Source organism: Lemur catta, chromosome 22, assembly GCF_020740605.2.
Source record: "Lemur catta isolate mLemCat1 chromosome 22, mLemCat1.pri, whole genome shotgun sequence".
Taxonomy (NCBI): Eukaryota; Metazoa; Chordata; class Mammalia; order Primates; family Lemuridae; genus Lemur; species Lemur catta.
This window is the reverse complement of record NC_059149.1, coordinates 25,389,798-25,406,912: the sequence shown is the minus strand read 5'-3', so window position 1 is coordinate 25,406,912 and position 17,115 is coordinate 25,389,798. Positions and strand designations below refer to the sequence as shown.

The 17,115-nt window shown below is 57.2% G+C and overlaps 2 protein-coding genes across 6 annotated transcripts in view; one reads left to right on the top strand and one right to left on the bottom strand.

Annotated features, from left to right (window-relative positions):
* The first annotated feature begins 225 nt into the window (after positions 1-225).
* Positions 226-9,640, top strand: CHRNA2 (cholinergic receptor nicotinic alpha 2 subunit). Of its 4 annotated transcripts, XM_045535820.1 has the most exons (6): positions 226-1,019; positions 2,000-2,220; positions 2,601-2,645; positions 3,192-3,301; positions 6,023-7,037; positions 8,132-9,640. In XM_045535820.1, the coding sequence occupies exons 1-6, from the start codon at positions 947-949 to the stop codon at positions 8,255-8,257; spliced, it is 1,590 nt and encodes a 529-aa protein (XP_045391776.1). In that variant the 5' UTR covers positions 226-946; the 3' UTR covers positions 8,258-9,640. The 4 variants fall into 4 exon arrangements, with proteins under 4 accessions (XP_045391776.1, XP_045391774.1, XP_045391773.1 ...); XM_045535818.1 differs by lacking the exons at positions 226-1,019; positions 2,000-2,220; positions 2,601-2,645; positions 3,192-3,301 and adding an exon at positions 3,324-3,606 and having other exon boundaries at positions 6,159-7,037; XM_045535817.1 differs by lacking the exons at positions 226-1,019; positions 2,000-2,220; positions 2,601-2,645; positions 3,192-3,301 and adding an exon at positions 3,324-3,606.
* Positions 9,641-10,016: 376 nt separating this feature from the next.
* Positions 10,017-17,115, bottom strand: part of PTK2B (protein tyrosine kinase 2 beta) — a 108,462-nt gene continuing 101,363 nt past the window's right edge. For both annotated transcript variants that reach the window (XM_045535815.1, XM_045535816.1), the window contains 7 exons: positions 14,694-14,840; positions 14,508-14,543; positions 14,130-14,154; positions 12,848-12,894; positions 12,056-12,193; positions 11,748-11,828; positions 10,017-11,066 (listed from right to left, as the gene is read on the bottom strand). In XM_045535815.1, coding sequence (XP_045391771.1) covers positions 10,851-11,066; positions 11,748-11,828; positions 12,056-12,193; positions 12,848-12,894; positions 14,130-14,154; positions 14,508-14,543; positions 14,694-14,840 — 690 coding nt within the window. In that variant the 3' untranslated portion in view covers positions 10,017-10,850. The remainder of the gene's footprint in view (positions 11,067-11,747; positions 11,829-12,055; positions 12,194-12,847; positions 12,895-14,129; positions 14,155-14,507; positions 14,544-14,693; positions 14,841-17,115) is intronic.

The window sequence follows — 17,115 nt, the reverse complement described above, 5'->3', positions numbered from 1 at the left end:
AAAACTACACAAATGCGTGTTGTTCTTAGGAGTTAGCATCAGAGGGGATCCTGGAACCCTCTTTGCCTGCACTTCCCAGCCCTGTTTCCTAACATCTAAGGAAAACAACGCAGTCTTCACACCTGTGCCGTGGTAGACGTCAGCCATTGAATGCTATAACTATTCTTTATTTTAACAAGCAACAAAACTTCCAGGTGGTGATTTACAGGTAAATGAGGAGGGGGTGGAACACTTGGGGATCCTAAGTCCTGCAGGGTAGGGGGGATGAAAGAGAGAGAAGGAACCACACATGGGGCTCCCTGGAGGGCAGGAGTTTGAATGAATGTGGGCAGCAGAGGAAAAACTTCACCTGCTCTGCAGGTTCCCTTGGGTGTTAACAAAGTTTAGCCTCTGGAGGCAACACCAGGATCTCTCAACTCAACTCGACTTAACAGATGCTTACTTAGAATCAGACTCAGGGAAGAACTTCCCGACATGGGGAGTTGTAAAAAGCCTGGAAAGGATGCTCAGGGGACTTGGGGGTCTCTGTGGATGGCTTTGAAACCAATGAGGCTAAATAAATAAGGTCGTGCCTCACATCAGGGGTGGATGGGTGGATGAGATGCTAGAATTTTCTTTCCTTCTGATGCTTCTCTACTGTGTCCGCTTAGGACCTCGTCCACTCAGGTCTCTGTCCCTAGCGCCTGGCATGTTCTTGGCCCCGATAAAGCATGAGGTGGTGGAAAGATCATGAGCAAAGGCGAGAGTGAACAGCTGGATTATAGGTGCAAATGTCTGACACAGTGTTGCTCCCTAACTTCAGTGGCCAGCCGTGGTCTCCTTCCACGGACTCTCTCGGAGCTTCCTCCTCCCCTGGGCTCCTCTCAACACAGCAGGTGGTTCGAGCACAACCACGGCACTGCCACCTTCTGATGTCCAGGGGCAGCCGCACCTGTCCTCTGAAGCCATGGGCCCCTCCCGTCCTGCGCTCCTGTCCTTGAGGAGGCTCGGCCTGTGCTGGCTCCTGCTGACTCCGACAGGTGAGTGGGTGTCACCAGCGAGACCTCATGTCACACCTGTAAGCTCGCAAGCTGTTTGGAGGACTCTCCTGCAGGTGGACTCATTGCAACCAACCGTCAAAGCTGCAGGGGACATTAGCGGCCGTCAGCAGGGTGGCTTGTTCCACTGGGAGAAGGTGGGTGGGGGTGGGGAGGAGAGGTCACAGCTCTGACATTAGCAGCTGTGTCACCTTGAACGTCCCCAAGTGTCAATGATCCTCAGCTGCAAAACACAAATAGTATTGTGGACCTCCCAGGGCTATTGTGAGGACTGAACGAAAGTTTGACTGTCATCAGGGACACAGCAGGCCCTCGGGGCACATGCAAGGCGGCTATTGTCACTGCTGTGCTTTCTGTCCCAGATGGTGCTGACACATTTTTCTGGATTTTGCAGCCATAGTTCCCGACTTGCTCAGGCAGCAGAGCCCTGAAGTGGTGAAGCTCTTTGCAGATCACAGTGAAAGCCAACGAGAGAGATACCCATTTCCCAATGCTTTGCCAGCCTGATCAGACGTGGCAAATGCCAGTGCCTTAAGAAAAATCGAGGAGATGCCCGAAGTGGCAGAGGGTTTCCCCGTTAGCGGTAATGGCCCATCTGACAAGTGGCAGGAAACAGAGGCCGCTCACCCCTGCCGGGCTCACTGCCATGCCAAGGGACCCTTCTCCCTGCAGCTCCCCACACTCAGACCAGGCGTCTCCCCCACATCGCGGCCATCCTCAGGTCTGAACCTTGTCTCTATGTCTGAGTGTCCCCTCTTCCGTGTGTCTCACCCCTCCGCAGCACCTGTTCCCACTCTTTCTTGATCTCTGTGCGCTGCGCTCCGAACTGTGTTAAGCCCTGATAGACATTATTCTATTTAATCCTCAACAGTGTTCTGCGATAGGTTCTGGATCCGCATCCCCATTTTACAGACGAGCAAACTGAGGCCCCGTGAGGCTGAGTGGCTCTGATTTCACGGCAGGTGGAGAGAAAACCCAGCGCCCACATCCCCCGGCACCCGGAGACACTCCTTCCTCTCCGGGTCCCCTGGTGCTGGCGCAGCGAGGCTCCCACACCCAGGCCGAGGACCACCTCTTCAAGCACCTCTTTGGGGGCTACAACCGCTGGGCGCGCCCGGTGCCCAACACCTTGGACGTGGTGATCGTGCGCTTCGGGTTGTCCATCGCCCAGCTCATCGATGTGGTGCGCCTGTCCTCCCAGCCCTCGCCTGGGAGTCAGCCCCGAGACACACGCCCCTCCGCCCCCCACTATTTCTCGAGGCTGCTCCCTGGGCCCCAGCCCCGCCCTCCCCTAGACTTTGGGGGCAGGGCCAGCTCCATCCCCACCCCCAGCCCTGGAGCCCCTCCCAGCAGGGCACTGACTGGCAACAGTGCCTGTGTGACCCTGGGGACTCTGAGTAAGGGTGGCAGTGCGGGGAGGGGTGGCGGGCGGGCTGTGCTTGGGATGCCATGTTAGAGGGTCTTCCCGTGAGCGGGGGCCTGAAACAGCCCCTGCCCCTCCTCCCTGTTTTCTGGGGCCGGGTCCCTCCCTCTAACTGTTCTTACTCTCTCTGCTCCCGCCAGGATGAGAAGAACCAGATGATGACCACCAACGTCTGGCTAAAGCAGGTGAGGGCCCTCCCCTGGCCCTGGAGGGAGAGGGGCGGGAGTCCACGCAGCGCGGTCACCAACCAGGGGCCAAGGAACAGCGAGACCTGAATTCACAGTTGACCACGCGGTTGCCCCTTGGGACGTTCCCAAAGCCAGCCCACTGCAGGGTCTGAGAAGTCAGGGAGGTTCTTCCTAGCTGGAGGGTGTGAAAACCCGCAAGCTGTGACGCGCTAAAAATGGTGACTTCACTACAGATGAGTGCAGTGGCCACCGGGTCGTCCAGCCAGGGAAAGGCAGGATGAGGCATAGACGCAGGACTCAAGTGTCTGACCCACACGGTGTCCCCGGGACCCTGGGTACTAAAGTCAGGACAAAGTGAGACGGTCCCTTACTAGGTCCGAGCCCTTTCCTGGTGTGGCAGCCCCTTCTGTCCCGCGGGGCCAGGTGGGGAGCCCTGGGTGCTCTGAACCAGCGGCGCGGCCCAGATTCGGGGCGCCCTGCTGCCCAAGGCTTGCCCAGGGCCCTCCCCGGCGGCACCGGTGACTGACTCCCCCCAAAATGCAGGAGTGGAACGACTACAAGCTGCGTTGGAACCCGGCCGATTTCGGCAACATCACATCCCTCCGGGTCCCATCAGAGATGATCTGGACGCCCGACATTGTCCTCTACAACAAGTAGGAAGCCGCTGCGGTGCCGGGACAACCCCCAGAGGCCCCCGGGAGGGGCGGGCACGTGGACCTGGGGTGTCTCCCTGTCCGCTGCTTTGCTGAGTGTGTCTGCGCCCACCTCCCCCTGGTCCTTTGATTTTGTTCCCTCGCTCACACCCCAAGACATGCTGAGTGCCCACTAGGTACCGGTGCCTGGCACCGCGTGAGTGGGACATAGGTTTGCCAATCCTGAGCATGCTGTGAAAATGTGCTGCCGGCTCAGAAAACAATACCTCAGGGCTGGAGTGTTGAAGGATGGCTCGTTGGAACAGGTAAGCCGAGCCCTGGGATAACACCCTGGAAGGGGACAAATTCACTTTTTTAAAAAAATATTATTCTATAGTTGTCTTCAAGAACAAAAGGACCAATCTTTGACCATAATGACTAGAAGCTAATAGAAGGCAGGGGCATCTAAAGAAAGCCCCAGTGGACAAAAATTTAATTTAATTTAATTAAAAAATAAATAACATTTTTTAAATTTATGAGACAGGATCTTGCTCTGTTGCCCAGGCTAGAATACAGTGGTGTCATCATAGCTCACTGCAGCCTCCAACTCCTGGGCTCAAGCGATTCTCCTGCCTCAGCCTCCCGAGTAGCTGGGACTACAGGGGCATGTCACCACTCCTGGCTAATTTTTTTTTTAATTTTAAAGATGGGGTCTGGCTGTGTTGCCCAGGCTGGCCTCAAACTCCTAGGGTCAAGCGATCCTCCCACCTTGGCCTCCCAAATTGCTGGGATTGCAAGCGTGAACCACCAAGCCTGGCCTAGATAGAATTAACAGACATCTAGAATTTCCTTTGTGTGTTTAATATCAGATAATCCTTCCTTTAGAAGTCAAGCAGTTCAAATTAAAAGGTGTTTGGTGTCATGTGTGTCTAAAAATGTTTTCTAAAGGCGCTAAGGAGCACCACTTCCTTGGGATATGAGTAGGCACGAAAAAGGGTTCTGTGGTCAAATAATTCTGGGTGATGTATATTGTTACTCCTGCCCCAGTGCTTTGGAAAATGGCAGAGCACAGTAGCATTTTAAATGTTGTTCGAAGTTCTGCAGCAAAAAAACCCCCGTCCAGCCCAGCATTCTCCAATTCATTTGACCCTACTTTGGAAATGCTATTTTTAAACAATGAAATAAACGGGGAAAAGACCCACATCTGGATGCAGCATCCCCAGATAGGACAGGTGGCTCCTAACACTGTCCAGCTCCGCCAGGCCTAAGCCACCTCGCTGAGCGGGGTTAGGTGGCAGGTCTCCCACCACAGGTGTCCAGCGTTTGCGGCTGCTGCGGGGCTCACGGACCCCCCACCCCACGATGTCTCTGTGCCCCGGAGGTGGCACTCAGGGTCCTTCTGGTTTCTGCTTCCTGTGCCTCCGGCAGAGGGCAGGAGCAAAGTCCCACAGCAGACAGGGCTTGGAGTTGTAGGATCGGGTATTTAAAGGAGTTAGCAGGAAGGTGCTCCTTCCTCCAGGTGGGTGCGTGCTGCCATCTAGTGGTCACTGCGTGTGATGACCAACGTGCCCCCCCACCCCCACCACTTTTTTTTTAATTTAAACTTTTGCACCTGAAACGAAGTATTTGTTACTCTCTTTCGCAATTGCTGTTTCCAGCCTGCCTGTATCTCCACCCTGGAACTACTCCATGGGAAAAAAGTCTCTCTTCCCATGTACTCTTTGGATTCCCCGGGGTTTAGGATTGACTGACAGGTCACCACTGTTTCAGTGTCCCCAGAGTCCTTGTGGGTCCTTGGACGCCTGGTCCCCCAGTGCCCCAGCCTCATCCTCCACTGCTCCCCATATTCTGTGCTCCCTTCCCCGGCGCACCCTGTGAGTTTTGCCCTTCCTACCTGTTCCTTGCTCCCTTGGGACCCTCTGCTGGTACATTCTCCACCTGTTTGTCCGCCAGATCCTACCGTGGGTCAGGGCCCTGTGCAAAGGGCAGCCTTCGCCTTGGCCCGGCTCACCCAGCCAGGTCTGGGGCGGCCTCCGCGCACCCTCACTGTGCTGCTGCCATGCTGCCTCCTGATGCCATATTGGTTCCTGCTGTGTCCCATCTCCTCCTGGCCCTTTAAGGGCAGGCATCTTGTCTCCTATTCCTCTTCTTGTGGGGCTCTGGTAGAGGCCCTGGTGGGCGAGGCTGGCTCCAAAATTCATGTCACATGGGTGGATTCGGGAAGTATCTTCACCGGAAAGACCTTAGGTCTCTTCCGAGCAGGGAGTGAAAGATCCCAGGTGTTAAGGAAAGAACTCCCACCTGAGGGGCCGACTTGCCATCTGCTACGGGAAAAACCACATAATCTCCAATAATCACTCTAAAATATGAAATGAATAGAAACAGGCAATCAAACTCCATATACCCCACGGTCACAAATATGTATGTATGTGACCACCATATAGATCATACGTATAATAGTTTCACATGCTATGTACAACAAATGTTAATAGTGGTTCCTTTAAACATTCTGAGCATTTTAGTCTTCAATATTCCTACTTTCGTAATTAAGAGGATGGTCGTTGGAAAGACGGCTCGGGTGGCTATAAACGTGCGTGTGCTGGGAGAGACTCACACGCGTGCGTGAACCCCGACAGCCCGGCCAGGTCTGCCTTTGTCCGTGGGGTTCCCCTGCTGCCGGCCACGCGCAGCCCGGCTTGGGCAGGGGCTGTGCCGGGCACCCAGGTCCTCTCCTCTCCCCAGTGCAGATGGGGAGTTTGCGGTGACCCACAGGACCAAGGCCCACCTCTTCTCCACGGGGACCGTGCACTGGGTGCCCCCGGCCATCTACAAGAGCTCCTGCAGCATCGACGTCACCTTCTTCCCCTTCGACCAGCAGAACTGCAAGATGAAGTTCGGCTCCTGGACCTACGACAAGGCCAACATCGACCTGGAGCAGATGGAGCAGTCGGTGGACCTGAGGGACTACTGGGAGAGCGGGGAGTGGGCCATCGTCAACGCCACGGGCACCTACAACTCCAAGAAGTACGACTGCTGCGCCGAGATCTACCCCGACGTCACCTACACCTTCGTCATCCGGCGGCTGCCGCTGTTCTACACGGTGAACCTCATCATCCCCTGCCTGCTCATCTCCTGCCTCACCGTGCTGGTCTTCTACCTGCCGTCCGACTGCGGCGAGAAGGTCACGCTGTGCATCTCCGTGCTGCTGTCGCTCACCGTCTTCCTGCTGCTCATCACCGAGATCATCCCGTCCACCTCGCTGGTCATCCCGCTCATCGGCGAGTACCTGCTCTTCACCATGATCTTCGTCACCCTGTCCATCGTCATCACCGTCTTCGTGCTCAACGTGCACCACCGCTCGCCCAGCACCCACTCCATGCCCCGCTGGGTGCGGGGGGCCCTGCTGGGCTGCGTGCCCCGCTGGCTCCTGATGAATCGGCCCCCGCCGCCCTTGGAGCTCCGAGACCCCCCGGGCCTGAGGCTCGGCCCCTCTTACCGCTGGCTGGAGACCAACGTGGACACCGGGGACAGGGAGGCGCTGGCGGTGGAGGAGGACAGATGGGCACAGGCCGGTTACTCTGCGTCCCCCACGGGGGCCCTCCACAGCCACGGTGGCCTGCACCCGGGGGCCTCGGGTCCCAAGGCTGAGGCTCCCTTGCAGGAGAGCGAGATCCTGCTGTCACCTCGCATGCAGAAGGCACTTGAAGGCGTGCACTACATTGCCGACCACCTGCGGTCTGAGGACGCTGACTCTTCGGTGCGTGGGGGCTGGGTGAGAGGTCAGCCTTGCGGGGGACCTCTTGTCCCTGGGTGTGAGCTCAGGCCAGCCCTCCCCTGAGAACCTATCATGGCCCTAAGGAGCCTAGAATAACTGGTGAGAGGGAACGTCTAGCTGGCAGCTCTTGGGACATTTATTGCAGGGGCAGGTTCCATGCCACAGGGGCCAAGTGTGCTCAGCTTAGCCTAACTGGGAGCCCACGAGCCAGAGGGGGAGGGCGGCACACGCTGAACCCTACGCCTCCCGCAGGCTGCCCGCTCTCACCATTGCCCCGGAGGTGGGGGGACTATTTCAGGAGAGGCCCAGCAAATGAGCCCGGCCTTCCTCCTTCATCCTGGGTGGCCTCCTCCTCCCCCTCTTTGTTCATGGGCTCTGGGCATTTTGCAGACTGCCCTGTTCACCCACAAACCCTGTAGACTCTCAGTTGTATGGGGGGTGGGGATGGGGAGGAAGCTCCAGTATGATTAGGTGAGCCGGCCACTGCCCCATCACAGAGCTCTTCTCATCAGCCCAGCAAGGATAAAAGGCCAGGAGGTTGTTACCGGGTGGCCTTGTTGAGTAGATAAGAAAATTAACCATTATCTAATCCAGGAGCAGTGTGGAGTCCAGACTCCCCTGCCTGGGCTGCGAGCCCAGGTCCACAAAGCCCCCTGCCCTTCCCCCAACCCACCCTGGGTCACACACACCTTCACCTGCCCCCTCCTCTCCACATCCTGCAGGTGGGTGGGGTGGCAGCGTGGGGACAGCAAGGTCTTCGGCATTTCGTAACTGTTGCATTTAAACTGATGCCGCACTGAAATCCCTAGCTGGTTCTGCCACCTCCTGTGTCCCTCTGGTGTCCTTGACCTGCAACCTGAGAGCCCACGCCCGCGTGGAGGGCGTGGGGTGGGACAGGAATCACCAGGGAGTTGTCTGAGCCTGGAGGGCACCCTGTCGGTCCCCTCCACCCCGCTGCCTGCACTGACCTTCGCTGCCCAGGTCCCCTGTGGTCATCTTTGCAGGGGCCTTGCACAGGGGACACTGCCCCTCCCCGAGGTGCAGCCCCGTCACTGAGAGCCCATTTCCGCCTGCAGGTGAAGGAGGACTGGAAGTACGTGGCCATGGTCATCGACAGGATTTTCCTCTGGCTGTTCATCGTCGTCTGCTTCCTGGGTACCGTCGGGCTCTTCCTCCCTCCGTTCCTGGCGGGAATGATCTGACCCTCCCTCCCCTCCGTTGCTCCCAGGTGGCCCCTCTGGCCACCTTTTGACCACCCTTAACTGCAGCTGCCTCTAGAGTAGTGTCCGGGGTGGATGCCGTCTGCCTGCAGGTGCCTCTGTTTGGAGTCCCTACACCGCCTGGTCACCGGGGACTTCTCAGAACACTCCACCTGATGTCACTGCACAGAGTGCCCAGACGCTGCTGTGTGCAGAGGCCTGTTCTGGGTGCCGGGGAGCTGGGAGAGGGAGGAGTTTGCAGAAGGTTAGGATACAGTGACAACATGGGGCAGAACCAGATTGTCCTGGAAGAGCTGCCGAGGGGCGGGGCCGGGCTGGAGAGGAAGGGGACTCGGACCTCACAGGAGGGACTTGTGGGGAAGCAGGGAGGGTGCCTGGGGTGGAAGGGCTCTGAACGGCATTTTGGGTTCAGGAATGAGCCCCAGTGCCGGGGACAGCAGCTGGGTGGGGGGGCTCCGTTGCAGGGAGCAGTGGGAAGAAGCTGGAGAGGCGGGTTGGGGTCTCTCTAAGCCAGGCTGAGCCCTGCAGGGTTCTGAGCTGTCGGGAGCAGCAGGTGAATGACAGGCTCTTCTGGAAAGGCAGGGCCTGCATGTAGGCGGAGGCAGAGGCCAGATGCTCCTGGAGGAGGGATGGGTGGACGGGTGCAGGTGGCTGGGCTGTTCTGCTCACCTGGAAGCGCCTTGGGCACCCCCAACCTCCCCTAACTGGCCTCTCCTGATGTCTGCCCTCCCTTTCCTTGCCGCAGAAGGGCTGAGCACTGGCCGGGCCCCCAGGAGGTTTGGGGGAGCTGAGTGCCACTGCCTGCAGATCACTGTCCTTGAGCATGCAGTGGACAAACTAGAAACACCATCCTGAGCCGCTCCTGACTCAGCTCGAACAGGCGGCATGTCCAGCCTGCTCAGACCGCCTGGTCCCTGGTACCTGCCCCACCAGCACGCCTCATGTGGGAGTTTGAGATCTTTGCTTCGGTCCCTTTGACTCTGAACTCCTCCAGGGCAGGGCCCCTGCCTTGTGTTTGTCCTGGCGTCCAGCACTCAGGACGTTTGTTCTGAGTGGATGAAGGGAGTGAGCCGGGTCACTTTGGACCCTGAGACCACTGAGTAGATGGCAAAGCTGCAGGACTGCACCCTTCCCAGCCTGTCTCCCCCCATCCTGTCCTCTTTTCTCTCCCAAGATGCTCCACGCGGGGGCCACTCTGGCCTCTGGCTCCTGCCGGCTCCAGTGCACGCAGCCCTGGTCCTCCCCTCCCCTCGCCTCTGGGCTTCCTGGCCCAGGCTCCCAGACCTGCCCTCCTCGTGCCATGACTTGCACACGTGACATTCATGCCCCTGCCTGTCGTGCATGTGAGTAAAGAGATGAAATGAAGATGAGTCCGCTGTTCATTCAACCGTGTGGCCCCTCCTGTGGCCACACCTCAGCATCATCAGCGTCACCCAAGCCCCTCCAGAGCCCGAGTTGTTTTGGGGCCAGCCGGGAGAGGAGTGACACGTGGCATTCCACCCACGGCCCTGGAGGGGACCACCCTGGGTCCCTGGCGGAAGTTGCCCTGAGGTCAGGTGCCCCCCACTGCCCACAAGAGGGCAAAGGGGCCACACCCCTGGCCCGCTGCCGGGGTGCCCACACACCCCTCCTGGGCCGAGGCGCGGTGCTGGTCAGCCCCGGGTCTGCGTGAACACAGCGGTGGTCACCATCTGCCCCAAAGGGCAGATCAAATCAACAAAACAACCAAACAAACCACAAAGCAAATGGCAATGATTTTAATTCAGCCACAAGTCAAATAGAAAGACGATAAAAGAGTGTTCCGCACAAACACGTGAGAAAAGGGGCAGGGAGAAGGGGGAGGCGTAAGAAAAGAGAGGAGAAAAGAAGGGAGGGAAGAAAAGGGAGAAGGAGAGAGCGGGCTCGGCCGAGGCCCAGACTCGGACGCGTCTCTCCGCGTCTTTCCCGACACCCGGTTTGCTGACGACGCAGCGTCCTGTGCTGTCCCCACGCTCCCAATTAGCCTGTTCCTGGCCCGCGTTCCAGGTTCCCGCAGCAGGGCACACGGCTGTCAGTCCAGACCAAACTCACATTAAATAAATTCCACTATACACTGTACACGAACGCCAGGCTCCTCCCTCATCTCACCAGCCCCCGACCCCACGAATAAAGCCCCTCCCGGGCCCCTCCGTGAATCAGGGGACCTCTGACGGCTGAAGAGGAAAGAGGAGGAGTGGCTTGGTTCCCAAATCGGCCTGCCATCTCGGCTGCTGGGGCCACCACGTGACACCCCACGCGCCCCCCCCACCCCCACTACGAGTGCCCAGCATGGGCCAGGCTGGGATGGGGAGGGCTGGCCGGGCAGCAGCACTGTCCCCTCCGAGCCACCTTTGTCACCCCACCCCGTGTCCACAGCTCAGGGTCCCCTCTGTCCAGCTGCAGCCTGGGCAGCTCAGTCTGGGGTGGGGTGGGGAGAGGGGGTCGTGCAGAGAGGCCAGGCCTTGCCCCCAAGGAGACCTGCGTGGCCGAAGGCAAGGCAGGGAAGGTACACGACAGGTGGGGGTGGAAGACGCAGGCAGGCAGCCCCCGAGCTCAGTCACTCTGCAGGCGGGTGGGCCAGGTTGGCCAGAACCTTGGCCTGGTCCACGGCGTCGAGCAGGTTCTTGGCGTCCACAGCCAGGGTGTGGGAGGCCGTGAGCATCTGCCGCTTGCACTCCTCGCTCAGGGAGGTGACCGCGTTCTGCTGCGCCAGCCGCATCTTGTTGATGAGCTCTGCCAGGTCTTTGTTGAGCAGTTTCTGGGTCCCCTCAATCTGCAGGAAGGGCATGGGGGGAGGCTGAGGGTCCGCACGTCTCTGCCTGGAGGACGGGGCAGCTGCGGGGGTGTGCACCTGCGTGTTGGCTGAGGCCACTGTAGTTCCCTGGGGACAGGTCAGCCCCCGGCCTGGGCTGAATCCAACGCCCCGTGCAGGCTGGAGCTGGGTCTGCAGGGACCGAAATCACAGACACCCCAGACCCAGCCCAGCCTGAGCCAGTGGGACAGACCCTCCCTTGGTGGCAGCGTCCCCTCGCGCCGGCCCAGTGCTGGAGTGAGTGGTCAGAGGTAAAGTCGCCAGTCTACCGTCAAATCCAGAGGTCAGGGACTGCTCGGTTGCCCGCTATATCCCCAGTGCTCGCACGTTGCTGAGTGCAGGCATACCCTGGCGATACTGTGGATTCGGTCCCAGACCCCCTCAATAAAGCGAATGTTGTAATAAAGCGAGTCACATGACCTTTTTGGCTTCCCAGTGCATGTAAAGTTATGTTCGTGCTATATTGTAGCCTCGTAAGTGATCAGATGTGTTGTGCAGAAGCCCCTGCCGGGGACTCAGAGGGCAGAACTGAGGCAGCCAGGTGGCCCTCATGCACCTCCAGAGGGAAGCACACCTAGGGACAGGGGGAGGTGCAGGAGAAAGGGGACAGATTTCGGCACCAGCTGGGACAAGGACACTCACTTCTGTCCGTGAAGACGATGGCAAGGAGGGCAGGAGGTCGTCCACGCTCCCGATGAGCTTCCGCAGGGTCAGCCCCACGTTCTGGGGAGAGAAGGAGGCAGGGTGACTGTCACCTCTTGCTTTGGGAGGAAGCCACATTCCCCTCGGGGAGAGCGCTTCTGAGTGGTGCCTGCCCTGGGACTCGATTCCCCCGGGCCACCGTGCTCCAGGGGGGGTCTGGGGGCCGGCCGGCAAGGAAGCACAGCCCCTTCCCTTCCAGGGCTGAGGGGAGCAGCCTCCGCCTCCCCTGCCCCGGCCCTGGCTCCCACCTTCACCACCACGACGTAGCCCTCGGGGGGCAGCTGACAGAGCTCGTTCTTGAGGTCCAGCACGGCCCGCACCAGCTCCATGACGTTGAGGTACACCTGGTCGTCGGTCCGGTCCAGGTTTGCTGTGGGCTGGATGGCCTGAGGGGGAGAAGCAGATGGCAGGGGGTGGGGTGAGTCGGGGGACACTGCCACTCTTCACGGGCAGGTGCGACTGGTACCAACACAGCCACCAGCCCGATTTGAAAGGACTTGTCTCCGGCATAGTAGTGCCCTGTCCTGGGGGTGCCACCTTCCCTTCCATGTCCAGGGTAGTGGTTTTCCAGCCGGGGAGCCTTAGCAAAATACTAGTGGCAGCCTCATGCCAGACCAAGTGAACATCACCTGGGCACAGGGGGCAGGTAGTCTCGAAGCTCCTCAGGCGATTATAATGGACAGCCCAGGGCGAGAACCACTGTCCCACCCCAGGGCTGCTCTAAGGACAGCAGGGTGCTGGGAGCCAAGGGGAGAGGCTCAGGAAGAAGGCCCCCCCCCATCCCGGGGCTGGACTGGTGAGCTGTCCTCCAGGTTAGGGAGGGGCCCCAGGGGACAGGAGACTGGTTCTTCCCCTTGGGTGTTCATGAATTAGCTGTGTGGCCTTAGGCAAGTTGCCTCCCTTCTCTGGGCCTCCTCTATACAATGAGGATCCTGGACTAGATTCTATCTGAGCAACTGTGACGTTTTCACACTCCATGGCTTTCAGCCTCATGGAACTGTGAATTGAATGTCATCAGCTTCAGCAGAGCCAGCACATACCTGCGCACCCAGCCGCGGTGGCTTCTGCGGGGGCCCCGTGAACTCCACTGCAACGGAAAGCACGGTGAGTGGGGGGCGGTTCTCAGTCCCCAACCCTTCCCTTGGTGCTGCTGAACCCCTCTGCTCTACCACCAGGGAAGTCCAGGGAAGTGAACCCTAAATTCCAGGATGGCAGGGAAAATGACCGTCCGGTCTCCCTGGTTTTCCAGTAACCAGGGACAAGCACTGCTGGCCCTTTTATAGAGAGAAAAAACCAAAGCCAGGGCCAAACTGGAGAGACTGCAGAGGGCGTCCTGCCCCGGCCAGTGCTCGCTCCCTGGTGGGCACCGGGCCTAAGAAACAGCACACGGTGGCCCTGCGGTCCCCGGGGGAGAAGCCTCGCACGGGAGTCGGCAGGTGTCTGTGGGGTAGATCTGTGAGACTCTCTAATGGTTGGCCTTGGGCGTTTGGGGCTGAGGAGGTGGGACAGCAGCAGAGTCGGGCTACTCCTCCCGCTTTGATGAGCAAAGACACCTGGTTCTACCCTCACCTCCAGCTCTGCCACCTGGAGCCGCTCACGTACACTCCCTGGGCCTTAAGTTTCATTTGCAAAAGACGAGAGTTAGCTCAGAAGAGACCCTGGAGCCAGAATGCGTGGGTTCAAATCTGAGCTTTGCTAATTATTAGCTGTGTGACTTTGGGCAAGTTACTTAACCATCCTGTGCCTTTGTGCCGGGCCTGTGCCTGGCTTGTATTAAGTTCTCTGTGACCGTCGTCAACACCATCACGAGCCCCACCCCTCTAGGACCCAGGCAGCAGCTGGGCTCACTGCTGGCTTTTCCCTCCCTGCCTTCTGCAGAGGTTTTGGAGACCCTGAGGCTTCCCCTCCCGCTTTCTCTCTTCCATCCCTCCATCCCTCTGGCCTGGAGAAGATGAGCCTGAACCAGCGAGGTGGGCGGAGCTACTTCATTTTCCTCCCCAAGGAGACAGAGTGAGTGGGAAACACAAAGGAGGAGAAGCCCCAGCTCCTCCGGACAAATGCAGGGGGGAGATGACCGGAGAAGGGACGAAGAGAGGGAGAGGAAGGTGCCAGGCAGGGGGCGAGGGATGTGGGTGGCAGAGCAGCGTGGTGGCTCTCAGCCCCACAGCCGGCCCTCCCTGCACTCTCCGGGTTAAAGCAAGGCAGGTGCTTCTTAGAGTCACACAGACGCTGCCCCCTGGCCCTGGGCAATGAGCGAGGACAGCGGCCCCGCCCAAGAAGCCAAGCAGAAACCCCCCAAAAAGGAAGGGCAGGAGCACTTACTGTAGCCGACCTCCTTCTCCGGGGTCTGGAAGGAAGGGAAGAGAGAGAATCTGTCACTCACACTGCTCTGGGGACAACCCACTCCCCCCTTCATTGGTCCCCAGCCCCTCCACTGTGTTTAGAGATTAGGGTCACGGTGGGGGGTGTCTGGGAGCTCCTGACCAGAAGGACCTTTCTGGGAGGCTGAGGGGCCTGTGGCAGGCCACAGCGGAGCTAAGGGTGCGGGTCACATGAGAGCTCGGAAACTTGCTGCGTGGGGGCCGGCACGCGGGGAAGAGACATCTCGGGGGTCGGGGGGCAGCCGAGGAGGAGCTGGGCAGGCCCGGGGTGGGAGGCGGGGGTCCCGTAGCGTGGGGGCCTTCTCTCCTGCTGACTTACCAACGGGGACTTGTCGTTCATGTAAACCATGGGGTCCTGCAGAGAAGGAGACCGAAGCAAAGGACTTAGGGTTCCAGCGCTGAAAGCACCAGGAACGCATTCGCTCCCGCCAGCCGGGGCATGTGGAAGAGGACACGGAGGGACGCAGGGCACGGAAACCCCACCCCGGGCTCCGCGCTCGCTCACCAGGGACTTCTCCTCCTCCCGCAGCCACTGGTAATCCAGCACCATCTGCTTCTGCTGCTTGTCCAGGATCTGCCGCATCTTGATCTTCTCGGCCTCCCACAGCTGCTGGGCCTCCTCTCGGCTGCTGGGCCGGATGAAGTCCTCCTCCTGGAGCACGGTGGGGACAACCGAGACGACACAGTGAGCTCCGCCCTCGGACTCAGAGGAGGGACAGTCCTCTGAAGAGCCTCTCGGGAGCCGCAAGCCTCGGCCTTGCCAGCTGCTTTTTTCTTGCAAGTTTGTTCCTAAACCCTCAGCCGTATATGCAGACAGTTGTTACCCGGCGCCAGCCTCGAGCGCATGCCTGTGTTGCCACGTGATGCCACACCCGAGGACGCACTGTGTAACATGCACTGCATTCCGACGATTACTGACCTGCCAGCGACACTGTATCCTCTGGTGACTGCCCTAACATTATTTTGTCAGTTGGCTTTTGTGATGGTTGCTGTCATTTAATAGATTTAGAAATGCAAAGCCAGCCTTCTGGAAACCCTTTGGGTGCTTATCTCCACCTAAACAACCAAGGCAGCAGCTCTGGAAGCTTCGAGAGGCCGTGGTGCTGTCTCTAGCCCCACGAGCATCCGTGGCTGAGCAGAGCCTGGGAGAAGGAACAGCAGCATGCACCCCTCGAGCATGACTGCCTAGTAAGACGTACTCCTTATTAAGATAATATTAATAGCTTGGGTTATTTAAACAAAGGTTAGAAGAAATGCAAGAGCTAAGAGAGAAAATGAGAGCAAAATTTAAAGAAATGTAGCTGTATAGGTATAAGATAAATCCTTCCTCTCCCTACACTTATTAACGTAACCCGTGTTTTAACTCACCTGTGAGGCTTTGGACCTATTCATAGTTTCAGCTGCTGGTTTGGAAACAGAAGGTACTGCATGCCTGCCTATTTTCCTTCAATATTTCCTAGGGTTCATTTGCATAATTATCTGCTCAGTCTCTCCAAACTATTTTGCTTTTCTTCTGCTGCCCATGATCACCCTGGCGTCCTGGACTGGTGGAGGAAGCATGTTATTGGCATTCTCTGGATTGCACAAAGCCCAGGGGTTGCCTTCACCAGAGGCAGGATTTTTCTGTAACACCCAAAATACTAAAATGCTAAAAATGCAAAAAATGATCAAGGGACCCAGCTGACAAGGCGCTTAGTTCCTTTCCTTCGAAGTGGCCATTTACATACAAGTCATTTGCAGAAAATGCTAAAAATGATCTCTAGCTTCTAGCAAGCCATAATCCCTGCTAAATCTCTGAAAAGTTTCCCCACTAAACCCTACAAAACACACTTGATTATTACAATATGGTTCAAAATAGTTATATTGGGATATTTTTCCTAGTGCTCATCCAGCTTCAGTCACTGATCTCAATTTGTAATAATACTTTTCCCCACAAGTTAGGCTTCTTGCTGGAATATTCTTTGTTCACTAATCTATCCAATAACTATTTATTAAGTAACCACTATGTGGCAGGCAGAGGACTGGGTACTGAAGGGACATTGATCTTAAAATGTACAGTGTTCTTGTTTCCATGGAGCTAAGTAAATAATAGTTAGACCGGGTTAGTGCTCGACCTCAACACTATTGACATTTGGAGCCAGATAATTCTTTATTTCAGGGAAATTTCCTGTACATTGTAGGATGCTTGGCATCTATTCCCTGGCCTCACCCACTAGATACTGGTAACACCTCCCAGTTGTAACAAAAATGCCTCCAGACATTGCCAAATGTCCCCTCAGAGGGAAAATCACATTTGTTGAGAACCACTGAGCTAGACTTTATTTTAGAATACATTTCAGAATGTAAGAGTATTTTATAATTATAGAATTGTTAAAAATAAAATAGGATTTGGCTGGGTGCGGTGGCTCACGCTTATAATCCCAGCACTTTGGGAGCCTGAGGTGAGAGGATCTCTTGAGCCCAGGAGTTCGAGACCAGCTTGAGTAACATAGCAAGACCCCACCTCCACAAACATTTTTTAAAAATTAGCTGGGTGTGGTGGTGCACACCTGTTATCCCAGCTACTTGGGAGGCTGGTGGGAGGATCACTTGAGACCAGGAATTCAAGGCTGCAGTGAGCTGTGATTGTGCCACTGCTCTCCGGCCTGGGTGACAGAGTGAGACTCTGTCTCTAAAAAAAAAATTTAAATAAATAAATAAATAAATACGATGAATTTCCCACAGGCTGATGCTCCAAAATGAGGACTCTTTAAGGCTATAATAAATATGCCCAATTAAATGTCAACACCTGTAGACACAATGATACGGTGGCCCAGGCTATTGACAAATAGTGACAAACAGGAACTACGTGTCAAAAGTTCTAAATATAAAGTTAGGAATTTCTAGGGAAAAACGTATGGACTGAGGAAGACCAGGCTAAATACTGG

Excerpts from the sequence above, each read along its gene's own strand:
- CHRNA2 (XM_045535820.1), top strand. The coding sequence starts at position 947 with ATGGGCCCCTCCCGTCCTGCGCTCCTGTCCTTGAGGAGGCTCGGCCTG. Across the intron at positions 2,646-3,191 it reads CCAACGTCTGGCTAAAGCAG|GAGTGGAACGACTACAAGCT; the intron begins GTGAGGGCCCTC and ends CCCAAAATGCAG. Across the intron at positions 3,302-6,022 it reads GACATTGTCCTCTACAACAA|TGCAGATGGGGAGTTTGCGG; the intron begins GTAGGAAGCCGC and ends TCCTCTCCCCAG.